Genomic DNA, 25837 nt, shown 5'->3' with positions numbered 1-25837 from the left:
AAAGCAGACGTATCCCGCTGCCGCAGCTTCGAGATGCGGGCGTCGATTCACTTGGCGGCGAACGCCGTCTCGCCAAACACCTCTAGTCCCCGGCGTGCCGGCCCTGCCTCCAATAATGCCTAAGGCAACCTTCTCCACCAGCCCTCATGGCCGCCGGGGCAGTTCTTGCTTGAGCAACACCAGCATTTTGGCGTGTGTGTATGTGTGTGTGCGTGTGCGTGTTGCTGCCGTGCGCGAGCCCGGTGTCGGCCACAGCCGGATACCGAAAATGCACACGCGCGGCGACGGAAGCGGCCAAGCACACGCTGCAAGGCTGTCCTCCCGCGCTGGCTGACGAGCTTGCAGTGAGACTACTGGAGCCGACGGCTGCGAGGCAAACGTTAGCCGGCAGGCCGGGTAGGAGCTAGTGGCCGTGGCTTTACTCCACAGTTTTGCGTGCAGGCACGCAAGCTGCGCATGCGGTCGGAAGCATCAACGAGCCGGAAAGTCCGCGGCAGGCCGACCAGACAGTGGAGAGCGGCACAGCCGGAATTGCTGGGCACAGACGTGTGGACGCAACAGCGCAACAGAGCACACGGGAAGGGCAGCAGCTGGCCGGCGCTAGAGATGCCGGAGGGGGGCAGGCCGAGGCCAGAGCCGGCACGACGCAAGACGCGCTGTCTGACGCCGCGCTGAGAAACTCGGGAACTGGGACATGTGCGGCGCGCATGAGGGAGCCGACGAGCCGAAGGTCGCGTCAGCCAAGCCTCCAAGTCGACGCCGAGCGGGCGACAGGGGGGCGTACGTACACAGCAGGTACCTAGGCAGGCAGGCTTCAGCCGCAGTGCCGTGGTGCGGCGCGGAGGGCGAGTGGAGCGGCCGGGGAACGGCGTGGCAGGCGCGTCCGGCCGACTCGTATCGCGGTTCAGTAAGGTGATGATGGGGAGGTGGCGCCTCACGGGCGACCCGGAGGCGTGGAGAAGCCCACATGCGCAGGTCGGGCCGTTGCTGCGAGAATTTGGAATAATTGGCCGGCGGCCGTTCCTGGCTGCGACGGGCGTTGATGGCTCTCCCGCTGCAGGACAATGGGCTGGTTCGTTCCGAACGCCCTATCGGGGGCGGGTCATCCCAGACGAAGCTGATCTCCGCTCGGCTTCTCTGGCTGACACGGGACCCGCGGAAGGCCGGCTTTTACGATCTGCATGCCTTTCGGTTCGCTGCTCTCGGGCAGTATTACAAAAGCCTCCAGCTGCCGCCGACGCTCCTGCTGGCCCTTGGACCCTGAATCTTTCTGCGAGCCCGTCGAGCCCGTCGAGCCCGCCCTCCGCTGCCGCCGCAAGTCCCCCGCCTCGCCGCTCGCTCGCGTTCGCTCTGGCCCAGCCCGGCTCGGGATACGTCAGCCCATTGACCCCGGCGCGACTGCCGTGCTCTGCTCTTCCCACCTCGCGGCTCCCTCAGCTCAACCCACCCCAACCAACCCAGCCCGCGCGTGATCTCTCGCAGATTGCGCCCCGTCCGCCGCCATCATTAATCACTCAACCTCCATCTCGTCGCTGCTCTCGCCGACTCCCGCCCAGCAGCAGCGCCCGCTCACGGGCAGCCCGCCAACTGCCCGTCTCGACGTGCCGGCCTATCCGCCGCCGGGCCACGCTGCTCCGCCGCTGCCCGTCTTCCCGGCCTCTGCCCAGCAGCATCAGCAGCGCCCGCTGCCGCCGGTGCAGACCCCGGAGCGAGCCGCGCCTGAGGCGGGCGCCCGGCGCTCGGAGCAGCCTCGCATGAGGTCCTCCATCGCCTGCGCCCGCTGCAGAAGAAGCAAAGTAAAGTGCGTGAACAATGGCGTAGGCACCACGTGCAGGGCCTGCGAGACCACCGGCCGCGAATGCACCTATCCTTCGCCTGCCGCCGGCGCTGGCGGCGGCGTTGCCGTAGCCCGCCGTGAGAGCAGTAGTCAGTCTGGCCACCCCATCCTGGACAGAGGTCCCGCTGGTGAGGTAAGTTTCATTTTCGTAGCTAGAGCTCCCTTCTGTGTTTTACGTCACGCCTTGTCTCATGGTCTTGCCCGATGGATCACAGCCTCATCAGGATTGCGGACGTTCCTGTCTTTCAGTAGAACAGCTCCCTCGCAATTTATACGCTTATGCCACGCCTCTGTCATGCTGTTTGTGTGATTGTCTTGAAGTGCTTATTCGGTTTGTGGCAGACTCCGCGGCGCCAGCCCCGTCCCAAGAAGAGCTCTACCTCGATTCCCGGCACCTCTTCGTCAAACAGAGACAGCCCCCATGCTCTAGTGGATGCGCTAGATCCGACCGTCCTCACGCCGAAAGTCTGGACGGAACTGGTACGTCTTCATCTACGACGACATCAGCGCCGCTGACCACTCTGCAGTTCGAGATTTTCCAGACGCACTATTCCACTGATCTTCCTTTCTTGCATCCTCCCACTTTCCTGAAGCCTTTGCGGCAGTCTTCGCTACAGTCGCCCAACTCTGGTTTTGGCGATCCAGCCAGTGGTCCTCTCCCGGCCCTCTCTCCGCTTCTTCTCTTGGCCTTTCTAGCCCTGACCTCCCGATTCCACCCCCAGCTAGTTGCGTACCACTCGACCTCCAGCTCAAAACCAAAACCCCAAGTCGCCGCCGAGTACTACGCTTCAGCATGCCGGAACCGTATCGCCAGCATGTACGGAGGCGATCCGGGGGTCCCCGACCTGCAGCGGATTCAGGCCATGTTGATGCTCGGGTTGCACGAATGGGGGTCCTGCCAGGGTTCCAAGGCATGGGTCACAATCGGAATAGCAATTCGTGGAGCACAGCTACTTGGTCTTCAGTTCGAGGCCGACCTTGACGATATGCCCTTGGCTAGATCAACTGCCATGGTCGAAGAAGCACGGCACCTCGGTGTAAGCACCAGTCAGAGAGAATATGCGCTGAACAGCAAAGGGGATGCTTTCATCGAACAGGAGACGAGGAGACGTACTTTCTGGAGCTGCTTCATCATGGACCGATACCTGAGCAGTGGGAAATACAGGCCGCAAATGCTCAACATCCAGGACCTGAGGATTCAACTACCTTGTAGCGAACGAGCCTTCCTTTTTGGCGAGAAAGTCAAAACATTGATGCTGGGCGAAGAAGTTCACGATGTTGTTGGCCGCGCCCATATCCAACACCAACGGAAGACTTCAGTGATGCTGGGCTCGAAGTCAGGATCGCCTAACGGAGGTACTCCTGTCAGCAGCGATCGGTCTCCGGCCACGGGTACGGGGCTTGGCCGAGAAGATGAGGAAGATGGCCGATGGGAGGTCGGCTCCGATGAAGGCATCCTCAGCCGCTTTATCAAAGTGTTGGATTTGTATGGACGTATTGTCAAATGGTCCTGCAGTGGGGGACGAAGGTATGCGTTTCGCCTGACTCACATTTGGATGTGTCGCTGACTGTTTCAGACGGGAACAATTCCCCCCCTGGGATGACCGCTCAACATTCTGTACTCTGCAGCGACTTCACAGCCGATTCAGGGATGGTCTGCCTCGCGATATGACCCTCACCTCACCCAACATATCCGCGCACATTACATCGAGAACATCGACGCCGTTTGTCCTCATGCACATTGTGCACCTCCTTTCTGGCATGATTCTCCACCGCGAATATATCCCTTTCATCCCGCTCCGATCGCCCAAGCCACAAGGGCCCCTCGATCCTCCTTGTTTTTCCTCGGATGAATACACGGTTCCGGAAGGCTTCTGGGAACAAAGCGCACGGGAACTGTTCAAGTCTGCAAGGGACGTCATTGACCTTCTGCGAATCTGCCAGGAGTGGAATGTTCTTGTCGAGACACCAATCGTCGGCTTCGCTGCGTACACTGCTGCATTCACGGGTATGCCTTCATCTCGCTATAGTAATCCAGCGTTTCAAATGGCTGATATGAGACAGGTGTTTATGCTATCAACTTCCCCTGGATGGATCCTTACGGCCACATGTGCAAAGGAACACAGTCTTACAATCCAGTGAAATCCGAAACCGGCGACTCTCCCGGTGCAGAGGCCGCACGAACGGCCCTCGAGATCACAAGCCAGATGCGCAGAGCGCTGCACATGGCTGATGGCTGGTTCAGGACCCTCAAACGAGTGCATGTGTATTTCATTCGGATCAAGAAGGACTTCCGTCGAAACGCGAAAGCAACGACTGGTCTTTCTCCCGGGGCCGAGTCTTTGCGCAATCTCACCCTTCGCGAAGGGGGGCCTGGTGGTGGCCTAGAAGAATACAAGCTGCTGGAGAAGTCATTACGGGAATTTGGCAGCTTATGGGACGAGAACGAGGACCTGGACATGCTCGACGTGGGCGACGAGGAGCGCCGCCCTGACACTAGTTCGTCGATGCCTAAGGGTGAGGCCATGGATACATCGAACGCCCCCGATGCCATCCGGCACGAGCGGTGGAACGCGATCAATACCGTGGCCGCGGCTGCATCCCAGCAGAACGCAGCCAATGGGGCGACCACGTACGGACCGGGTCGCATTCCGATTTCGAACCCTTCCCCCGAGCAGCCAAAGCCACCTCAGCTGCCCGGACACTCTCCGATCCTATCCCCGCCCGGCTCCGCATCCGCCGCAAGCAACACCCCTTACGACCGCCCGTCGGGCTTCACGCCTATCCAGCACCAGCAGCATCCCCACAGCAGTCCCGCAGACCCCTACGGCACGCATCAACCGGCGTACACATCTGGCTCATCCTTTTCGCCAGCATCGCAGGAGGCGTGGTTGGACAATCTCGACACTCGCTTCGGCGGTGACGACATCGCCGCATTCATCGCAGGCACCAATTGGGAAGACTGGGCAGCCATGGCGCAGCCGGGCGAGCAGGGCGTCAGCGGATGGCTGAGTGCTGTGTGGATGGGCGCGCCCGGCCCGCCACCCACACCCGGCAGATCCTGAACCCTTTTCTTCCTCCTTCGTCTCTCTCAGCTACCCACCCGCTCCCGAACGTCCCGGTCGACACGCATACGCGCTGCATGACCCGCTCCACATCTGCCGCCCTTTTCACTTCTTCGGCGGTCCTCTCCTGCGCGCAGCATGAGTCATGCACGCTTTAGCCCTAACACTACCCCCCGTTGTGTGCGTCCCGGGTTGCCGCTTTCTGGTCCGGCGGTTCTCCCTCAAATCGGAGTTGAAGGAACAGGGAAAGGCTTAAAAAAAACAAAGTTTTCCTCTTATCGGCATCCACTCGACTGAATCATCCCTTTGATTGGTCGATACCGTTCTGGCGGTCTTCCTTTCCCCCATGATCATCCCTCTCTCACGGCCTCTCCACTGGTTTTCCTTTCGCTCGTTTTCTCGTTTGGGCCGGGGATGACAATTACTCAACATTGTTTTGTTTCTCACTATATCCCTTCGCTTAGTATTTTAACACGGGGCTATTTTGGGAAAAAGACAAACGGACGTGTGTTATTTAGTCACACTTTGGAAGCTGGCCGCGGAGGTCTTGTGACGGAGTTGAAGAGAGAGGCCATGGAGGAGTACGAGGGCGGCGCGTGTAGGTCTAGAACCCCTTAGGTGGTGGATTGAGTGTACGTGAATGAATGTTGGACATCTACGATGGTGCTTGATGTCTCTTCGTCACTTTCATTACATTGAGAACCAAAAAAAAAGGAATTAAAGGCTTGTGTTTTCCGGGGGTTTTGCCTTGTACTCGTGCTCGCGTTCTCTTGCGCCACAGGAACATTATCCTACTTTTGCGACGCCTTGCTGCTTCGGAAAAGCCCGTATCGCCGTTCGCTTTGCTGTTCGCGCCAGGTGAGCCTGACTACACACAGAGAGCATCCGGATCGGATTCTTCGAGACGAGGAGAGCCACACGTTCTCTGTCCGACTTGGGGCTATTCCTTGTCCCACACATCGAGCTCACCGACAAGGGGGGAAGAAGGAAAACAAATTCAATTGCCCTACGCGATTCCCACCCTGCACCACCCTTCAATCTGTGCAGCTCAAATCCCACGCCCGACGTCTCTACTACCCTCCGCCCCCCGCCCCCCGCCCTCCGCCCTCCGATTATCGCTTTCGCTCCGAGCTCCCCGGAGTGGAGCTGGCCGGTGCTCCTGCGTCCTATGTAACATCTCATGGGCGGGCTGACCAAGTAGTAGCAACGGCTTCTTGAACCCAGAGACAGCGCTTCATAAAGGAGTCCGGCTGCTCTGGGCGCGGTTGTCTTCCGCTCCTACGATGGCGCCTCGCGAAGGCAGGGCTCGCAGCAAGCTTCATGCGGCATTCACGCCGCGTAGAAGCCATATTCGAGGCTCCTTGCTCAGTATGTATTAGTAGTATCTCCGAAACAACGTATGATAGAAAGGGCCTCGAAAAAAGCTCCAATCAGTTGGAGGAGTGGAGGGTGAAGTGTATTATCTATATGCCTGTGGTAGTGAGGCTTAGCACGTTTACTTCATGCTTCTTTCTCCCTCCACAGTATCGACACATAGGCTTGTCATGATGGGTAACCTTTTATCTTCTGCTCGCCTGGCGGCAAACAATATTTTGTATTCGATGATGGGTAACGCATCTGTGAAGCTACGGAAAAGCAAAACAAAGCTGAAACTTTTCAGTAAGAGAAGCAGGAGTAAGAGCAACAACGAATCGCAGAACCAAACGCCTAAGCATACAATACCCCATTAGGCACCATGCCAAAGCAACAAGACCATCGACGCAATCAGGCCCACATAAAACTTCTCAAACAATAGAGCCTTCGACGCCACACACTCGAAAGACAAAAGAAAAAGGAAAAAAAAAAGCCGTCGAACAATCAGGGCCGTCGCCGCTCCTACTCAGTAGGCCCTCCTCATCGCCGTACGATCATCCTGCGCAGGCACACTTTCGCTGCCCGACGCATTCGCATCCCTCCTGTTCATCACGCCCCCGTTGAATGCCATCCTGAATGACGAGGCCGCTCTCCTCGCACTCTCTTCATCCGAAGCAGAAGCAGCAACGGTATCCATCGGACCATCCACATTCTGAGCGGCGGCGGGACTGAGCTCATGACCCCACTTCTTCCTCGCCTGTGTGTCCTTGTCCGCCTTCGCCTTCTTCTTCTTCTGCCACAACTTGTAGGCCACGGCGGCAAGCACGATGCCACAGATGGCACCCAGAATGCCGAGCATGATGTTCCTGAGATTGTGCTCGCGGGTCTTCACTTTCTTGCAGTGGTCCCAGCACGACTCATAGTCCCAGCACTCGACATGATTCTTCTTGTCTTGGTACATCCACAGCAGCTCATTCGCATTGTATCCCATCGGATCGAACCGGTCGCATGCCGGATTCGTTGGCTTCACCCAGGTCTCCTCGCGGTAGGGGTCTCGCGGATCGCGGGAAGTCACGGCCGGGTGCTTCATCGGGTCGGGCAGGCATGCTGTCGAGGCGACGCTGAGCGTAGGCGTAGAGGCTGACCTGGGAAAGATGGCCGGCAGCGCCGCCGTCGTCGCCGTCGTCGTCGTCTCCGTCGTCGTCTCCGTTGTCGTTGTTGTCGTTTTCTGGGGGACGGTTGAACTCGTGCTGACTTTTGGACTCTTGTGAAGTAGCGCGAGGCTTTTGGATAAGGCGGCGGATTCGGAGGATGGGAGGAACTTCGTCTTTGAGTACTCGGACACTTGGTCGGAGAGCGGAACGTGCTTGCCATCGGCATCGCCCCAGCGTGGACGTGTCCAGAAGAGGGTGGCGCTGCTGAAGACTGAGTTGTCTCCCACCCAGGTGACGGGGCTCAAGGTCATTGCCGTCATATACTGCCGCATGCACTTGTTAGTGCAGATGCCGCTGCTCTTATCCGGGCCTTGAGCTGCGCAGTTCTGCTGGCTGAGGACGGGGCTGTCGTTGGACGCGGCGGTCAGCTCATGGTGGCTTACCATAGGTGGAAGGGGAGGAGGGAGGCGGGACCTACTATGAGGACGTAATCGGAGGCACCTCATGCTCTACTTCGTAGTACCTCGTAACGGCGGACGTACGGTGGCGTCGACCGCCTGCCATGACAAGGACGGGGAAGAGCAGAAGAGCAGTCATCAGTGCTTTCAAGTCCATGATGGCGGTCAGCGCTGCTGGGGCTCGATGCGAGGTGTGAGATGCTGAAAGTAAAGCTGTGTCGGCAGCAAAGAGCCAGCGTGAGCACTGATGGACAAAGGAGCTGGGTTGGAATCTGAAGGTGTTCAGGTCAGGCGAAGGTACAGAGCTTTAGGTAGATATGGGCAGCCCGGTGCCGGTGCCCTTGCGGGAATGGGAGGCACTATCCGCCGAGATCGAGCCTACCCTTGTGGGAATGGAAGGCGCTGTCCGCCGAGATCAAGCCTACCCGCCGCAGAAGCCCAAGGCTTCCTGCTCCCAAGAGATACGAGGCGCAGCTGCCGTGCAATTGTAGGTAAAGAATGTCCATCTCGGGCCTGGGCCGAAGGCAGCCTCTGCCTGGCTGGCTCTTCCCTTCCGGTGACACACGAAGCGAAGCACATGACGCAACCCATTTTTGTACAGTCTCTTTTCGTCTATGTGGTATATAGTCATGTAATCCCCGCTTTTGCATCCCATCATATCCACCATCTACTTGTCAACTGCATCTCAAACGTATGCTTGATCCTTTACCATTTCAAAACAAACACATCTGATGACAGAACATCAGCTCATCGACCTGAGTTTTTCCTGCTCCTGCGGCGTCAACGCCGCGAACATCTCGTTGAAGCCAGGCTTCTGCGCCGCCTCGTGGAAGAAGCTTGTGAGGTAAGCCTGAGTCTCGTCGTCGCGCTGGCGGCCGCCGAAACTGTCGTCGGCGCCGTACGCCATGAGCTCTGCGAGGTCGCATGCCACTGTCAGTCGCACGCATTTGGAGACAGCTGGGTAGATACTTACCAGCCTTGGTGACGCCGGCACCGAGATCCAGCTCGTTTTCGTCGTCCTCCCAATCATCGTCGTCGCTGTCGTCGTCGGGGAGCTCGTTGGCGCCAGCTGCGTTGACGTTCTGCATGTTGCCGCTGGCAGACAGCAGCTCCTCGACGAGAACCTTGAGGATCTTGAGCGTGGCCGGGACCATGGTGTACTGGTCGGGATCTGGACGGAACACAAGTGAGTATATGGTGAACTGCGCGAAACTACTCGGACATACTCTGCCGGGCACGGGATCGGGTCATGATACGATCGCTCTGCGGGACAATGAGATCACCTTTGACGAGGACTTGAGCTAGACGGGCGTCGTTGAGATCATAAAGCTTTGACAGGGCGATGACGCTGCACGTCATTGGTCAGCCATCGAGTGCTTCAGCAAACCCAGGAAAAGGCGGTACCTACTTCTGACGAATCTCGTCGTACCCGGCAAACATGATCGAGTTCTCGAGCCACTTGGCCATGACAACCTGCAGCCCGTTTTGCTGGCCAATCTGAGTGTTTGCGAGGAATTCCACAACCTCGTGAGCGTTGACCAAAGACAAGCGCGCAAAAACGAGCGTCAAGCTCTGGATGAACTGCGCCTGTGTAGCACTGCCGAGTCTGACAGCAACGGCGCGGAGCAGAGTCACCATGTACGGTCCCAGCTTTTCGGATCCAGCCTTCTCCACCACCTCGGCGGCAAGTTCGCCAACTTCGGCAGCGGCGTTGTCGTCGACGTTGGGGCTAAGTAGACGGTCGATGATGACAAGAACGACCTCGAGGCCACCCTTGCCGGTCTCATCATGCCACTCGAACAGCTGCTGGTGGTCGTGGATGAGAATGTTCTTGGCAGAAGACGTGGCGGCCCTGAGGAGCTCTTCGTCATTGGAGCCAAGAAGAACACGGTTGATCTTGGGCATGATAGTAGACACGAAGCCCTGCGGAAGGGGCTCAGAGCCGTGCTCGGTAAGGACGGACAGCAGTTCGGCAGCGAGATTGGTAAGAGCGTTCTCCTCGGTCAAAGTACCGACATCGAAGGCGCCAGTGAGCGAGGGAAGCACCTTCTGACACAGGCGAGTAAAGGTCTCATGGCCGTTTGCGGCCAGAGTCTCGGTGATCTCCTCGAAAGTCTCGCTGACCAGGATGGTGAGCTGGAAGTTGTTTGCGCCATGGCTGGCAATGGTGAAAAGGAGATCCAGCCCGGCCCCATTGAGGCAGATCTGAGTGTCGAGAAGAATGGCGTCGCGAAGAGTCTCGACGAGCGTAACCATCAAGTCGTCGGAATCAGCAAGATCGCTTAGGTCCTGGCTCGAAAGATAGGTTGAGATGGCGTTGACGACCGCACCCTGCAGGGGCAGCGTGGCCGCCTGGGGGAGCGCTGAGAGATAGTGCTGGAGGGCTCTGATGCAGGCAACCTTGACCACATCTGACTCATCGTTGGTGATGGCCTGGAGGGATGCCTCCATGAACGACGCAGCCATTTGCTGCAGCGCATCACCGGACGTCCTGGTAAGGCTGCCAGCAGTGAGGTAGCCGCGAGCCCGCAAGAACTCCTCCTCTTGCTGCATGGCGTACCTGACAAAGTCGATGAAGCCGGTAGCAGCCTCCGCGCTGACCTGACGCTCCACATCCTGGAAGTCGCCAAGCATCTGGTTGAGGATGTAGAGCGCAGCCTCCTTCGCCTTCCAGGTCTGGTCCGTCGAGTACAGAGAACGGGTGTACGAGAGCAGTCCGTCGACGGTTGCTGCGCTTTGCCACTCGCCGAGCTTGATAACGAGGTCCCCGCAAGCCGTGCGGGGTGTGTAGTTGGCAGTGACGCTGGTCTCCTCGGACAGGAAAATGTTGACATCCAAGTTCCACAGGCCCTCCTCCTCGGTGGTGATCTGAGCGTATGCTACGGCAAGCTGCATGACCTCGGTGACCCAGGTCGCTCCGCTTCCGCTTTGAGCTTGCAGCTGCGACTCGAGCTCCTTCCGGACCGGTGGTGCCTTCAAGCATGCCTGCATGAAGTCTAGCTCTTCGAGGACAAGGAAGTCCAAAGTGTAGGGAAGTCCGTCGGCATCCTCCAGCCTGCTTTGCCTGTCGTCCTCGATGTACATCTGGTGGTATGCGCCCTGCAACGAAGAAAGCTCGTGCCACGTGGCGGAGAAGAGGACTGGACTATGGGGCGAAAGCAACGAGGGGAAAACCGAGCGTATTCTCATAAGTGCCTGCGCAATCCATTCAGTAAAGGCATGCAAAACGGCGATGGGCAAACATCAATTCCTACCTTAACAATCTGCAACTTCAATACTACAAGCCCCCTCCAGATCTCTGCTGCCTCGGAGCTCTCATCCTCCGAGGGCGCATCCGGGAGCTTGCTCTTCAGCACATCAATGAAAAAGGGGAGCCAGACGCTCAGCGTCTCGTCCGCAAAGCCCTTCACAGCCTGCTTGTGGTCCTCCATCACCATCTCCAGAGTGTCGAAGCAGCTGCGGAAGACAGCGACGGCGAGGGCGCGCAGCGACGGCTTCCGCGGCGTGCTCGTGGCGACGGCATACATGGTCTTGACGAGCTCGCCGGCGGACTGGAAGAACTGGACCTCGTTGAAGCACTCCTCGATCAGGTCGCCGAGCACCTTGAGGGCGCCGTGCAGCTGAGCGTCGGTGGCAGTAGGTATCAGGTTCAGCAAGCCGGGCAGCAGGTCGGGCCACTGGTCCGGGAAATCGGCCGAGGCGATTTTGCTGACGACATAGCTGGCGGCCGTCTTGATCTTGCGCTCGTCGGTGTTGCTGGTGGCCAGCTCGAGCAGCGAGTGGCGCAGCCGGCTCTTGGTCTCCTCGCTCGCAACGAGCTGGCCCTTGAACTCGTCAAACTGTGCCGACCATGTCGAGACGACGTATTTCCGCAGCGTCAGCAGCGCACACTGGCGGATATCAAGCGGTACCGAGTCGTGGGATGCGACGGTGACGAGGCCCAGCGGGAAGGCTTCGTTGGGGTAGAGTTGCTCTAGCTGCAGCTCAGCCTGCTTGCGCGGGCCGTCTTGCGGGGATTGCGTGTCGGCGAGGAGGCGGACGAGCTGCTCTTCCATGGTGACGGCGGGTGCGGTGGTTCGGCGGGCGAGGGCGGGGGGACGGCGCGAGAGTTGGGGGAGAAAGCACGTCGGCGGCGCCACAAACACGCGTTGACGTGGTTGTCGAGCGGTGTTATTCTTTTCGCGGGGCAATTGGGTGGGCTTGGGCGGTGGGCGCGTCCACTAGGGCCAGGGATTGGGCCGGGCGTCACGCGGCGAGGATCTGAACGAGGATGCTGAGTCGACGGCGCTAGCAGGCAAGGCGGCCGGAAGCAGGCATGCGCGACGGAGCCCAGTCTGATTATTGCGTGAAGAACCGGAGGAGGCGGCGAGACGGGCGAGCACTTCACGCGGCCGCTCCTCGGCGCTGCAAACGTGACCGCGCGAGCCACACGCTCCGAGACTCACTCTGCGATTCCAGAAGCTCAGGCCGCCGCCGCCGCGATCGACATGGGTCGCAGATGACAGCTGCTTAGACTTATCCGGCAACCAGGCTATGTTTGATGCCCCAATGCAGCCATGTCCAAACCCCCCGCCGCCACTGCGTCAGTCTTCCTCAAACTTCCCCAAACCCTTTGTCTGCTTTTTCCTCATGTCTCGAACCCAAAGCTTGCTGATCCTGGTACCGCAGACACCGACCTCAAACCTGAGCAGTCAAGAGCCGCCCTATTCCGAAAGAGACCTCAGACAGTACCTTGTCCAATCCACGTTTTCCGCCCACACGGCCATACCTCCACCAACCAAACCGCGATCCCGTCAAAGACCTAGCATACAAACACACCTAAAAACATAACCCTCTCTCTCAACAAAAAAAATAAATCCCACAGACAGACGGAAAGAGAATGCCCCCACCCCCGCCCCCACCCCCACCCACCACCACCCCCCAGACCCTCTCCTCCCTCGTCGCCGCCTTCACCTCCTTCCTCACCGTCTGCATCCACACCATCCTCCACCAACGCGCCCTCTACCCGCCGTCCTCGTTCCTCACCGCCCGCGCCTACAACTACTCCGTCCGCCAGTCCCGCCACCCGGCCGTCTGCGCCTGGGTCGCCGACGCCGTCGCGGCGACCGAGGCCGAGCTGCTCCGCAACGCCGTCGCGCGCGTCGCCCTCGTCGTCTACTCGGCCACCGGCAGCAGCGGCGGCGGCGGCGGCGGCGGCGTCAGGCCGCTCGAGCGCTACGTCTGGGACGTGTCGCGCTTCCCCGTCGTCGCGCGGCCGCAGGACCGGGACACGGTGATTGCGAGGGCGCCCGCTAGCGCAACGAGTGCGGCGGCGGCAGGAGGAGGAGGAGGAGGAGGAGGAGGAGGAGGAGCGCCGGGGGTGGAGCAACCCGAAGACGTGGACATGGAAGAGCAGTTCCGCGCCGCGCTGGCGAAGCTGACCGTCTGCGGCGACGTGCTCGGGCCGCTGCCGCCGCGGTGCACCTTCACGCTGGCCGTCGAGCTGAAGGACGAGGCCGGCGTCGATCCGCCCGTCGGGCACCCGCAGCCGTGGATACCGGTGCAGCCGGGCCTGCAGGCCGTGCGGAAGAGCCGCCGCCGCCTGCGACAGGGCGGAGACGAATGTCGTGACGACGACGAGCTCGGTCGGGATCTGGGCGGGGCGGGGACGACGCCGGTGCGGTCGGTGAGGGCTGGGGAGATGGTGTTCGAGATGTGGATCGAGGAGGGCAAGGCCAAGGCGGAGGTGATGGCCGAGGAGGGCTTGGAGTCGAATGCGAGCTCGGTGGACTATAGGTGACCTGCTCGGGTAGTGAAGGTGGTGCTGATGATGGCATCCAGCGGTTACTTTTTATTCCCTTGTTTTGTGTGGGAAGAAACCGTCAATTAATAACTCATTTCATTTACTATCCACCGTTTCTATGAAACAAAGAGCTCAGTTCTCCATGATTGAGTCGCAAGGAGGTAAGGGAAAACATGTCAAAGCGCCAGTCCTTTGGGCTTTTCTTTTTCTTTTTTACCTCCGCATCTGCAATACAAGTTTGGACTCGCTATGCCCCACGCGCCGTAAGTTGAAATGAGAAAATCCTACCGGATTCTATGCCAGCAGTCCCGAATTTTACGTAGCCAAGGCCTGCTTGTTGTCAAAGGACGAAGGCAAACTCGTTCGGGAGTAAAAGTCAGAGCCAGAAAAGGTAAAAACCAAGGGAGGAGGGATTATCAGAATGAAAAGAAAGAGTCGAGTACCGAATAGCTCGAGAAACCGCAGTGAACGCTAGAATGCTTCGGATATTTGGTAGAGTGCTCGCGCCGGAGCACGGCTGTCGGCTCGCCCATGGTGAAAAGCTAGCAACCAGAGGGGTATCGAATCAAGTCGTAATTGATATGTTCTGGTCGCAACGGAAAGTCCTCTTTTCGGAAACCATATCGCTGAAAAAAAGACTCCCACAAAGTGGAATTTCTGGTAGAATTCAGGTCTTTCATGTGACTGAGCGCGCGAAGTGTAAATGTGGCGCAAGCCTATGCAAGGAATCATGGTTGTTCAGCCTTGCTTAAGGCTGTTGGTGTCGTAGTATAGCCGAATTCCTGTTCACGTTTTGTTCCTCGACCGGTTCTTGTTGTTGATGTTGTCGCAGGTTTTGACCCGCCGGGTGGACCAACGTGGGCAGTCTGTTGTAGCGCACCTGCCCTGGAGCTACAGCCTGCCCGACAGGCGCCGGCATTTGAGCCGCCCGAAGCCTCTGCCGGGCTACTAGATCTGCAGCAAGACGGTCCCTGTCAAGCGCAGGCTGTCCGACATTCTGCTGTGCCTGGCCGTAATAGCCTAAGGCAGCCCGGGGCTGTTCGGGGACCAGACGCCGATATTCGTAATGACGAGGCGCAGCGTAGCCGTTGTCCAGGTTGTTCGCGGGCAACATAGCATTGAATCCGAAGTAGTTGCCGTCGTGCGCTCCAAATGGATTGATGCCATCTGGGCGGCGCACATTGGCTCTTGCGGCATCGACATGTGCTTGGAGCTGCCGTAGGTGGTCGAGATTTGCCTGAATCTGCTGGAGGTTGTTCCGATCCCGATCCGGAGCGGGGTTGAAGGCATCGAAGTCTGGTAGCGGAGGGACCATCCAGCGGGGAGGCACGCCTACCATAGGCTCTGCAATTGGATCAAGCGGCAGAGGGTTGCGTCCACGTCGTCTTCCCGCGGCAGGTATCTCAATAGGATCTCCTGGTAGACGGTGGTGGAAGAGTCCGGCTGGGTGACGACGGCGTTCAGCAGCTGCAACTCGCTTTTGTTCCTCTTTACGGACACTCTCCGAGAGTTTGACACTAAGCTCCTCGTTTGTCATGTCTGGATTGGACTTCTTGACCTCCTCGAGGGCCTTGGCCTCGGCGGCCTTGACTTCGTTCATGTGGCGTCTTTCTATGTTGTCATCGTAGAGGGGGCAGCTCCCGTTTGAATTATGGAAGTGATCGTAATTCTGAACGCTCTTGGCACAGATGTAACTGGGAGGCTGAATGTTAATTTCAGAGGTGCAATATAATGGAGCTGTAAAGAAAGGCCTGGGACGTACCACTGCACATGACCACACTTGGGGCAAGCCATCTTGTTGCATCCATCGCTCTTCGTGAAAGGCGTCTTGCATCCGCTATTGCACGGGTTAGTATCTGGGAGCGATGCGACTTTGAGCTGGAGCTGCTACTTACTTGCAAGTTCTGACAAGGGCCCTGGTCATGGCCTCTTCGATCTGGTGGCGGACGCTGCTCTTGCGGTCCTTTGCGGCTTCGTCGCACGTCAAAGGGACGTGGCTTTCCAAGTGACAGAGCCTGCAGCTCACGATGCCGCAGTTATCGGCTTGGCAGCGGAACTCGCGATCAACTTCCACAGGGTCGCACTCGGCCTGAAAGTCGCAGAAAGGGCACGCCTCTAGGTTCTCGAGGCCGGCCGCACGCAGATCATCCTGCTGTTGCAACCTCTCTAAGCGATCGAATACCTTGGGGTCAAGAAAGGCCATAAGCTGCGACCGAGAGAAGCCGGCTCCGCAGTGCGGCGCACAGCACTTTGGGCGGCATCTGCCTGCGTCAAGCTCCGCATTGATGCAGTTGCGAGCGCAGTCTTGACAAAGGTAGTGGATCTCTGCGCCGTCGCAGAACATCATTCGATTGGTAGGACCTTTGTCGAAGCAGGCTATGCACTCCGACTCATCGCCCGTGGAGCGGGCTTGAGCCGCGTTGCGCTCTTCATCCAGGAGCTTCTGCGCCTTCTGTTGGCGTTTGGCTGCGAAAAGTCTGTGTTAGTCATAAGGGAGCCGTCTGGTAGCTTGAGATATTGTGAAGTGCTTACCGGCGTCTTGGTCCAGCTTCTTCTTTGCTGCTCTAAGTTCCTGGAGCACAGTCTCCATGGCTTGGTCAACGATGGGGTCTGTGTTTAGAGGTTTGGGTTCGCGAATGCGGACTTTGCGAAAAGGTCTTCCCGAGGTAGCGGTCGCAGAATATGTGCGGTCCGCTTCCTCGAGACAGAGGAAGGCTTTGTAAAAGGTGCCCTGTTGCTTGAGGACGTGTTGGATAAATGCAACGGGGATTTCGCGATACTGGTTCTGGAGGGCGTTGACACTGCGAGAGATCAGAGTGTGGTCCGAGAAAGGCGGCAGATCTTTTGGGGGCTGCGCCTGGAGGCTGTGTCGAAGACGTTGCCGCGCAACGCGAGTGCTGGCACACACCTGGCAGCGAAAGCTGGCATCCAGCGATCTAAGGAGAGAGACTTACGCAGCAGCGTGATACGCTTTGGCGGCACCATGAGGACGGCTGGCCATAGGCGTGCGGTCAAAGTCATCATCCTCGCTTGGCTCTCTCTTCCGCTTCAATGCCGCTCTCTTTGCCTCACGCTCCGTCGGGTACTTGCCTTCCTCCAGGATACGCACAATGAGTTGGTCGCACCACGTGCTATCGGAGAGCATTCCCACGTCGAGGCCGCCACGAAACATATGTCGCACGTGATCATGCGATATATCAGGGTAGATCTCGAGGACCTTTGCCAGACAATCGTCTTCAGTCATGAATTGCGCCTCTCTCGCGAAGAGTGCAGTCGGCTCCGGGCCCACAGCTGCGGCTGTCTCCTCGTCCTCGACGGCCGCCATGATGGCCTCCCACTCCACATCGAATCCTGCGGTTGTGGACACCGGCGAACCAAACCTGGGTGTCAGGGCCCCATTGTCCCGCCGGTGAAGACGAGGCGTTGCAACCACGTCGCCGTCACTGTCGCCATCTGAGAGAAGCTCGATGATCTCACGCGGTGCAGCCAAGAGAGGGTTGTTGGGCGGCATGCCGGGCGGGTCAGGATCAGGTTGAGAGTGTGCGCAGATGCGACGAGGGGTATGGAGCGCGATTTAAAATGAGGCAGTGGCAGTTGGCCAGGACTCGGACAGTGGCCAAGGTGGTAAAGCGCCAGGGAGGGCGTCGACGCCTCAGGCAGCATCAACACGAGCAGCAGGTGGGAGTCGAGAGTGCACACGGAAGAAAATTGATACGTCGTCACCTTGTGGAACTGAACGCCGCGCACGCTGCGAATGTGCGAATGTGCGAACGAAAGGGACCGGCGGCCCTAGAGAGAGGAAAGTCGGCCCACGACTCTGCACTCCGGACAGCTGCAGCCGCAATCACGGGAGCTGCTGCTGGAGCGAGGGAGGAGGGGTAGCGTCAGCGCGGCTGCACAACTCGAGTCTTGCCGCCTGCGCCGCCCGGGGGCACCTGGAGTGTCGGCGGCAGTGCCGGGAGCCAAGAGCGGAGCCGCGCGGCTTTGCGTGCCGCTGGCGGGATGCGAGCGAGTGCAGGCGGAGGGAGTGGTTCGCGCGCGTTGGTGAAGCGGCGCAGCCCTGTGGCCCTGTGGCCCTGTGGCCCTGTGGCCTTGCCGTGTCGCCTGGCGCCAGAGAGGCAGGCGAGCGCGACGGCGCGAGTCATGCGAAGCAGCCCTCGCTGCCTCGCTACCTAGCGTCGCACCCCGGCGGCCTCGTCTATCTGCGGCTTACCACTGTGCTGCAGCAGAGCCTCCAGCTGCGACGGCGGCCTTCAGGAGAGGCGGCCTTCAAGCTCGCAAGGTGCGTCTGATTGCTGCACACACGCGCAGCTCCATACCTATGTCGTTTGTGCTGCCCATCTGCTGTTGCCCGCAAACTGCGCTGGCGCTGGCTGGCGCTGGCTGGCCCCCCCCCATGTCCCCACTATCTGTAAGCGGCAGGAGCTGTCGGAAGCTCCCACTGCAGTCCGCTACGCTGCTCTTCACATCTTCTTTCACCGGTGCGCGTCATGGCGCACGCCAGAACGAGAAACTCGATGCTGTCAGACGAGAGCCACCCCTGGCCGCTGCTCCACAACCCGCGCCCTACGCTCCTCCACATGTGATCTGCCCGGGAGCACCCCAGCCGGCTTGCCACGGTTCCCGTCGGACTGCCTCCAATCTGTGCGCGAGACTTACCTTTCTCAAGCCCGCCCCAGGAGGCGGGCTCAAGGGGTCATTCGCTGCCGGGTGCAACGGCCTCTGCTCCGTCAAAGCCATCTCCGCATGCTTGACACATAAATACACCGCGCCCCGTCGCAACCCGCGCCCGCGTCCTCCGCAACCCTATAACGCCCCCGGAGAAGGCTGCCACACCGCTGTATTACTATCCATCACGCCCCTTTCAACATGAACGGACACGCCAACGGATACGACCATAAGCTCCCACCGGGCGACTGCCCGACCCTGGCCCTCGTGGAGCCCACCGAGGACGAGAAGGTCATCCAGTGGACAAAGAACGCACCGTCCTGGCGGGGTGCGCTGTCCCTCGAGGCATACATCCGCCGCGAGCGGTTCCTCTCGAGCCAGGACATCACCAAAGACGGAGGGCAGACCTGGTGGGTGCTGGTCGACGAGGCCGCCAGCGAACGCATCCTCCTGGCCGGTTGCGAGAGCTTCCGGAAGAAGGCAATCGTAGCGAAGGATGGACAGATAAAGGACGTGATTACGCACGGCATCGGCAGCGTCTTTTCACCGCCGGAGCACAGAGGGAAGGGTTACGCAGGACGGATGATGCAGGAGCTGGGCAAGAAGCTGAGAACGTGGCAGACGTCAGAGAAGACGGACTGCCTATTCTCCATCCTCTACTCTGACATCGGCAAGGTAAGTCCTGCGGGCATCCTTTCACCTCCATATTCTTCCCTTGAGCGAGGACGACAATCTGATAGACGCGTCGAAGAAATTCTATGCGAACCGCGGTTGGGAGCCCTTCAGGTCTGCACACATCTCGGTGCCGGCAACGGCAGAGCAGTCGCAGGCTGTGGAACTGCCGCCAGTGAAGGACCTTGGCGCTGCAGATCTGCCGGATCTCTGCACGCACGACGAAAGCAAGCTTCGCGAGAGCTTGAAAGACAGCCCGTCGGACGGTAAAACCCGAGTGGCCATTGTGCCTGACATTCACACCATCCGGTGGCACCACGCCCGTGAGGAGTTTGTCGGCAAGGAATTTTACGGAAACCACCCGGTGGTCAAGGGCGCCATGATTGGGGAGGAGAAAGGCAAGCGGGTGTGGTGCTATTGGACACGGATGTGGTACAACGCCGATAAGAACCAAAGCAAGGGCAACACCCTGCACATCCTTCGCTTGGTTATCGAGGACGACGTTCGTCCGGACACGGTGGTTACGGCCATCGCAGCGCTGCTTGCCAGAGCACAGCGCGAGGCTGCAAACTGGCATATGGCTGAGGTGGAGGCGTGGAGTCCCACACCAGAGGTCGTCGCTGCCGCTCAGCTTTTGGATCCCAAGGCCGAGGTGGTCAACAGAGACACGGAGAGCATCGCCAGTCTTATGTGGTACGGTAAGCCGCCGGCGGACGGCAGCTCCGTCGCAGAGGCCATCGAGTGGGTAGGCAACGAGAAGTATGGGTGGTGTTGAAGCGCCACGTTTCACGATTTGCATGAGTAGCGTGTGCGCTCGAGTGATCATGGGAGGCGATAGGATGCAGCGTAGACAAAGATTTCACGAAGCATATCCAGATATTCCAAGTCCAAGAAAGATTCTTCTCTGTATTCAATGTATCCAGGTCTGTAGACCAGGTGCGCCGCCTCCAAGGCCTCTTTGTATGTACCAGAACCACCAGAAGATCCGTCAATGAGCTTCATTTTCTCAAAGCCTGTCAGACGACCACCAGCACCCACCCAGCCAGACCGACCGAAGCCAGGCATCTGAAAGGGACGAGATCATCACCACTGCAGCCGGAGCCGCAGCACAAGGCTTCACTCTAGGGCACCGGGGTTGCGAATCATCAGCCAGGTTGGAGATTCTGTGGCTCTGGTAAGGAGCTCAGAAGGAGACGTTTACTATAGAAATGATTCTATGAGTCTGTTCGCAAAGACGTTAGCGGGTTGCTCTCATGGCAGCGTTGCGCGGGTTACCCCCGGGGGTAGAACTTACAAAGTCGACTAAAGAAAAAAGGAAGAGTTGGCGGGCAGGGCGAGCTTTTAAGGCGCGAGAAATTTTGCGCACGGGCCCTTTTCCTTGGCGGGACGCGCGACGCGCGACGCGAAAAAGCCCTGCCGACCCTACCGACCCACAGACCCTCGATCCGCCGACAGAGGAGCCGCTCAACCACAGAGATTTTCGGAGATCCACTCACTCAGAGAATTCCAGCGACGGCCATTGGTTGGCGCACGTATGCCGGGCTTTCGTTCGAGCGTCGCGCCGGGGTTTGTGGCACCTTCCGGCTTCCCTTCGGCGTCGCTCTGACCCGAACCTCCATCCTTCGATCATACAGCACCAAATCACGGATCAACTGGCACCCAAGTGGTCCTTCGCATCATGTCATGTCTGTCTGTCCAGCCTACGTTTCGCCTGCCTGTGAGTGGCTGCTCAACTACGCGGTCACGCAGTCTTTCCCGAGTCTGCCCTGTCTTTATAGATCTCAACTTGTTCCGCTGCCTGGCTGAAGTTACAGTGCGAGTCTCGGTTCATAATACTGGCCAGCCATGTAATTCTAAGGAAAAGTAGTCCAGGTGGCTGGCACGGTATCTTTTCGACTTGATGGCTTCTTTCCGACTGCGAATTCGAATTCGACCTACTTGATTTCGTGACGAACTCCAAAAGAAGCCCCGGCGCTGTACTACTCTGTTCATTCTCTCTTATTCCTGATCTTTTGTCCTTATCCATGTCTCCCATCAGACTCTCAAGGCGCTCTCCCATTTGATTTGCGACAGCGTGTTATCCCGCCTGCATGGCCATATTATCCCTAGACGTTGTCGGCACCACCGCGCCCCAAAATGACCGATACTTGGACGATCATACCTCCGCACTTTATTCTCCAGCAGCATACTATTATCCGATCACACAATCAAGGGAGTAATCAGCACCGAGGCAGCTTCTGGGATGACGGCATCATCTTTGGCATCGGACCGCCCGCTATCTCCACTTTCCCCTTGCGCCGTGAGACGCATGTGCCAGCATGGACGACGCGCTATCAACCCCAGATTCCCCGACCAGCACCGACGCATGGATTTGAAAGGAGGTAAGCTTGCTGGGCCCGTTGATAAGCTCATTGGTCCCATCAGCCAAGTATCCTAGTCACTGATCGCCCGCAATGCTATCAGTGTTGCTGGTCGATAAGACGTCTCCTCCCACTCTTCCCCAGAACACCGAACAAAAGGACCATGGCCGAAACGCCGGTCCGCCTGTTATCTGAAGACGTATAAAATGAAGACCTTGTACAAATCGAACGGGTGTCCAAAAACGGATGTCTCGATCGACTTGGACGCCAGAGGCATCTCTACGTCCATCACGGCCATAACTTCTTCCCCCCCCCTTATGAACAGAAACCCCAGCCTACCGTGCAACAGCAGCAGTCAACCATGGCGCTCCTCCCCCTCCCAAGCTTCGAAGCCACGCCGCTGGTCCCTCACTCTTCCCGCCTCGTCATCGCTCTGCTCATACTGAGCTCGTGCATCTCGTCCGCGACGCTCGGCTACGACGGCTCGATGATGAGCGGGCTCAACATCCTGCCGGCCTACACAAACTACTTCAATCTGACACCCGCGACGACGGCGCTCAACACGGCAACCGTCTACATCGGCCAGGTCGTGCCGTGCCTCTTCTACGGCACTGTGTCCGACACGCTCGGCCGCAAGAACGCCATGGCCATCGCCGCCGCCGTGACGATTGCGGCCGTCGTCCTGCAGGCCGCGGCGCAGAATGTCGGCATGTTTGCTGCGTCGCGCATTCTGATTGGCGTGGGGAACGGGGCGACGTCGATTGCGGGGCCGGTATGGTTGTCGGAGTGCTTGCCGCATCGGTGGAGGGCGTGGGGATTGGGGCTGTAAGTGAAAGGGAGCCCCTCGCTATCCATAGAGGGATGTTTCAGGAATACATGCTAATGACTGCGATTCCAGGTTTTACAATTTTTGTGAGTACTTGCAGGTGCTGTTGACAAGTACATACAGATGGAGATTTCTGACAACAGATTCGGACAGGGTACGTTGGCGGCCTCACTGCATCCGGCATCACGTATGGAACGGGCATGATGGACAGCACGTGGGCGTGGAGGCTTCCTTCTGCGGTACAGGGTGTCTTCAGCGTGCTCTGCATCTTGATCTTGCCGTTTGTGCCGGAAAGCCCGAGGGTACGTTTGGTGTTCAACGATTTTCCCCGCTGACCTTTACCGTCGAAGATATGCTGACGGGACGTTCAGTGGCTGGTCTACCAAAACCGCAAGGATGAGGCTCTGTATGCGCTCGCTTTGACGCACAGCGATGGCGACCTGAAGGATACAGCCACGCTCGTCGAGTTCAAGTCAATCTGCGACACGTTGGAGTGGGAGAAGGAATCAGGAGAAATGACAGTGAAGGAGATCGTACGCACGCCAAGTCGCAGAAAGAGACTTGGGCTCACGATTTCCGTTGCCGTCATCTGCATGCTTTCTGGTGCGTATCAGCCTGCTATGGGCCCTGGCGTTAGGAGAGATGGCTGATTACATCAAAGGAAACAACATTGTCTCGTATTACTTGGGCACGATGCTTGACGGCGCTGGCGTCACGGACACTACGACGCAGCTTGAAATAGTGAGTCTCACTGAAGACTCAGCCGGGGCCATGCGTAGCTCACCCTGCCGCAGAACATCATTATGAACGCTTGGTGTCTATGCGTTGCCCTCCTCGGTACCTATTGCTTGAGCAAGTTTGGCCGCAAGACCATGGCCGTTATCTCCACCACCTTGCTCACCGTTTTCCTCTTTCTGTACGCCGGCCTTAACAAGCTGTACGGAGAGTCAACGAACACATCCGGCATCTACGCTTCCGTGGCCATAATCTTCCTCTTCCAAGGCTCGTACTCATTCGGCTGGACTCCGCTCACAGTGCTCTATCCGCCCGAGGTGCTGAACTACTCGATGCGCGCTAACGGCATGGCGATGTATACGTTCGTGGTCAACTGCGTTGGGTAAGTTCCAAGTCTTTCCAGTGCGCACGGCCGGGATCAAAGTCTAATTATTGGCGCAGGCTTTTTGTGACAATGGTCTTCCCGTTCGCCATGGATGCCATTGGCTGGAAGACGTACATTATCAACGCCTCTTGGGATGTTCTAGAGGTGCTATACCTCGTCTTTGCGTGGGTGGAAACGAAAGGCAAGACATTGGAGGAGATCGACGCCATCTTCGATGGCCATAAGCATTCCGATGTTCCTGATGTGGAGCAGATATTGCATGCAGAAATCCCCGGAAGCGTAATCGTAGGAGTGGGGCCGAACAGAGGGAGCATGGATGGAGTGGAGGAAGTGGACGTTAGCGTTGGAAAGGGAAAGGAGGTAAAGTGACTGGAGTGACTTGGACAGTTGTCGCATGTTTGATGAGAGACTCAGCCTTCCGTCTACACAAAACAAACAGTGCTGAATCCCTTGCTCACCCCATAATTGCCGCACTGATGGAGACTGAGGCGGGGAAGGTTCGCACACAACATCAAGCTCGGACGCGAGATGCTCATGGGCCGAACGCTTTCCTTTTAGGGTGCCACGAGATGATGCGACGCAACAGAGCTGTCAGACGGAGACGAGTGGAGTGGGTGCCGCATTCATGTGTTCCACCAGTTTGTGGGACGGTAATAAGGTTTCGACGGCAGCCATGTCTATGAAGGGCGCGCTAGAGGAGCGGGCCGGCTGGATGGTTTCGAGATGGCTGGGAACTAAATCTTGGCCAGCGCTTGGCATCACACGCACGGAGAGAACGGCAACGACTTCGCGCCGGCTTAGCGCCTTCGACGGGCTCTGCGTTGTCGCACGCGGCCGTCGCACGGATGGGAATACTGCAGCTGCGACGAAACCGGTGGCGGTAGGTAATCTCGCGCGGCTCGGCACCTGCCAGTGCGGCATGTCACCATGGCCAGCCACGTTGCTGGGGTCTATTTGGAGGAGGTCGGGGGGTGCAGGCTGCGGTTGGGCCGGCTCAGCCCTGCATGGGCTGGCAGGGACAGGGCGGCTGGAGGCCACAGGCGCGCGCCGGTGACCACAGGACTTTTGCACAAGCTTTTGCGCCGGCATTAGCGCAGGGGCCGGTGATCTGGGGAACAGTCCGCGGGGCCAGCGGATTGGCCCGCACGCGACCACCCCAGCCGGCCCTGTTTATATTTGGCATGGCATCGCGGCTGGGCCAAACGAGGGCGCTGCACGTTGGGCGGATGCGCCGGCGCTGAAACGGCGCTGAGAGGCCGTGGATGCTCCTTCTGTGCTGCGCCGCCTGCGTCTGTGCCCACCGACAACCCTCGTGCCTGCTGGCAGCCACGCCGGCCAAGCCGGCCAAGCTTAAATGCCCACCGCCGACCGGCCTCCTCTTGTCGTCCTCACGTAGATCTTGCCACTTTCGCTCACGCCCAGTCGACTTTTCTCACCGCGCCCACCTTCGTCTGCGCCTCTTTCCTGATTGGTACGTACCTGTGCCTGTCACACCCGCATGGCATTCCCTCATTTCCCCCGCGCCGCCCCGTGCACAAACACCACTGCCCGCCCTCGCTCATTCTCTTCTAACCGCGACCCTCAGACCTTTCTTCGTCGGCTTCCTCCTTATAAGCCCAGCTTGTCGGCCGACTCTTGCCTTTCGCTACATCAACATCACTGACAACACACTGCCCACCCCATCAACCGTCAATATGCGTTGTGCCACTCTCGTCCTCGCTGCCGCCGGCGCTGTTGCCGCTGCCGGTGTCACTGGCAAGCTCGGCGACGCTGCTGTCGTCACCAACAACCCTGCTGGCGCTGTCTACGTCGCCACTCTCCCCAACCGCGACGACACCCCTGTCCGGGGCAGCATTACCGCCTCCTCCGTCGGCGGTGGTCAGGGCGTCCGCTTCCAGCTCTCCATCTCTGGCCTTCCTGTCGACGATGGCCCTTACACCTACCACATCCACGACGAGCCTGTCCCCGCCGATGGCAACTGCACCAAGACCCTGGCTCACCTCGACCCCTACGAGCGCGGCGAGGATCCCGCTTGTGATGCCACTCAGCCTCAGACCTGCCAGGTCGGTGATCTCGCTGGCAAGCACGGCAAGCTCCAGGCTCCTGGCTCATCTCTGAAGTACGTGACTCACTCTCACTCTCCACGTAACTTGGTAACTGACGAACTCTGTAGCTTCGCCGATGACTACGCTGCTCTGGTTCCTGGCATCGGGGCCTTCTTCGGCAACCGCAGCATTGTCGTCCACTACCCGAACAAGACGCGCATCACTTGCGCCAACTTCGAGAAGTCCTCCAACGGCTCCCTCCCCTCTCCGATTCCGAGCGGTGCCTACGGCAACTCATCGACTTCTGTCACCACTCCTGCATCGACTTCGGGCTCCACGCCTACAACTGCCACTGGAACTCCCCTTCCTTCTTCCGGTGCCGCGCATGGGGCTATCTTCAGCGGGGCCGCTCTTTTGGCCGCTTTGGCCGCTCTGATGCTTTAGATGGGCATTCCTCATGCATTCACATTCCAATTGTTGTGGGCATTATGGCGTAC

At 58.7% G+C, this 25837-nt stretch overlaps 8 protein-coding genes across 8 annotated transcripts; 5 read left to right on the top strand and 3 right to left on the bottom strand.

Annotated features, from left to right (window-relative positions):
* Window positions 1–1181: 1181 nt before the first annotated feature.
* Window positions 1182–4902, top strand: BKCO1_400043 (c6 transcription factor; the record flags this gene model as incomplete). Its single annotated transcript, XM_020275706.1, has 6 exons — window positions 1182–1374; window positions 1483–1970; window positions 2180–2317; window positions 2365–3365; window positions 3415–3845; window positions 3902–4902. 6 exons carry the CDS (start codon window positions 1182–1184, stop codon window positions 4900–4902), a joined length of 3252 nt encoding a protein of 1083 aa, XP_020134242.1.
* Window positions 4903–6781: 1879 nt separating this feature from the next.
* Window positions 6782–7855, bottom strand: BKCO1_400042 (uncharacterized protein; the record flags this gene model as incomplete). The annotated part of the gene is made up of 1 exon (XM_020275705.1): window positions 6782–7855. The coding sequence occupies one exon, from the start codon at window positions 7853–7855 to the stop codon at window positions 6782–6784; it is 1074 nt and encodes a 357-aa protein (XP_020134241.1).
* Window positions 7856–8609: 754 nt separating this feature from the next.
* BKCO1_400041 (importin beta-5 subunit) lies at window positions 8610–11922 on the bottom strand (the record flags this gene model as incomplete). Its single annotated transcript, XM_020275704.1, has 5 exons — window positions 8610–8779; window positions 8841–9038; window positions 9094–9215; window positions 9276–11062; window positions 11122–11922. 5 exons carry the CDS (start codon window positions 11920–11922, stop codon window positions 8610–8612), a joined length of 3078 nt encoding a protein of 1025 aa, XP_020134244.1.
* Window positions 11923–12746: 824 nt separating this feature from the next.
* On the top strand, window positions 12747–13646 carry BKCO1_400040 (dna-binding protein; the record flags this gene model as incomplete). The annotated part of the gene is made up of 1 exon (XM_020275703.1): window positions 12747–13646. One exon carries the CDS (start codon window positions 12747–12749, stop codon window positions 13644–13646), a length of 900 nt encoding a protein of 299 aa, XP_020134243.1.
* Window positions 13647–14397: 751 nt separating this feature from the next.
* Window positions 14398–17160, bottom strand: BKCO1_400039 (ring finger protein; the record flags this gene model as incomplete). Its single annotated transcript, XM_020275701.1, has 5 exons — window positions 14398–15343; window positions 15412–15486; window positions 15545–16115; window positions 16182–16450; window positions 16604–17160. 5 exons carry the CDS (start codon window positions 17158–17160, stop codon window positions 14398–14400), a joined length of 2418 nt encoding a protein of 805 aa, XP_020134311.1.
* A 1358-nt stretch (window positions 17161–18518) lies between these two features.
* BKCO1_400038 (acyl-n-acyltransferase) lies at window positions 18519–19764 on the top strand (the record flags this gene model as incomplete). Its single annotated transcript, XM_020275700.1, has 2 exons — window positions 18519–18992; window positions 19069–19764. 2 exons carry the CDS (start codon window positions 18519–18521, stop codon window positions 19762–19764), a joined length of 1170 nt encoding a protein of 389 aa, XP_020134312.1.
* A 1946-nt stretch (window positions 19765–21710) lies between these two features.
* BKCO1_400037 (hexose transporter) lies at window positions 21711–23664 on the top strand (the record flags this gene model as incomplete). Its single annotated transcript, XM_020275699.1, has 7 exons — window positions 21711–22174; window positions 22248–22261; window positions 22329–22477; window positions 22547–22778; window positions 22837–22916; window positions 22970–23292; window positions 23352–23664. 7 exons carry the CDS (start codon window positions 21711–21713, stop codon window positions 23662–23664), a joined length of 1575 nt encoding a protein of 524 aa, XP_020134317.1.
* Window positions 23665–24989: 1325 nt separating this feature from the next.
* On the top strand, window positions 24990–25784 carry BKCO1_400036 (superoxide dismutase; the record flags this gene model as incomplete). The annotated part of the gene is made up of 2 exons (XM_020275698.1): window positions 24990–25414; window positions 25469–25784. 2 exons carry the CDS (start codon window positions 24990–24992, stop codon window positions 25782–25784), a joined length of 741 nt encoding a protein of 246 aa, XP_020134318.1.
* Window positions 25785–25837: the final 53 nt, after the last annotated feature.

This window comes from Diplodia corticola, assembly GCF_001883845.1.
Source record: "Diplodia corticola strain CBS 112549 chromosome Unknown scaffold4, whole genome shotgun sequence".
Taxonomy (NCBI): Eukaryota; Fungi; Ascomycota; class Dothideomycetes; order Botryosphaeriales; family Botryosphaeriaceae; genus Diplodia; species Diplodia corticola.
The sequence above is the reverse complement of the archived record's forward strand: the minus strand, read 5'-3'. Positions and strand labels throughout refer to the sequence as shown.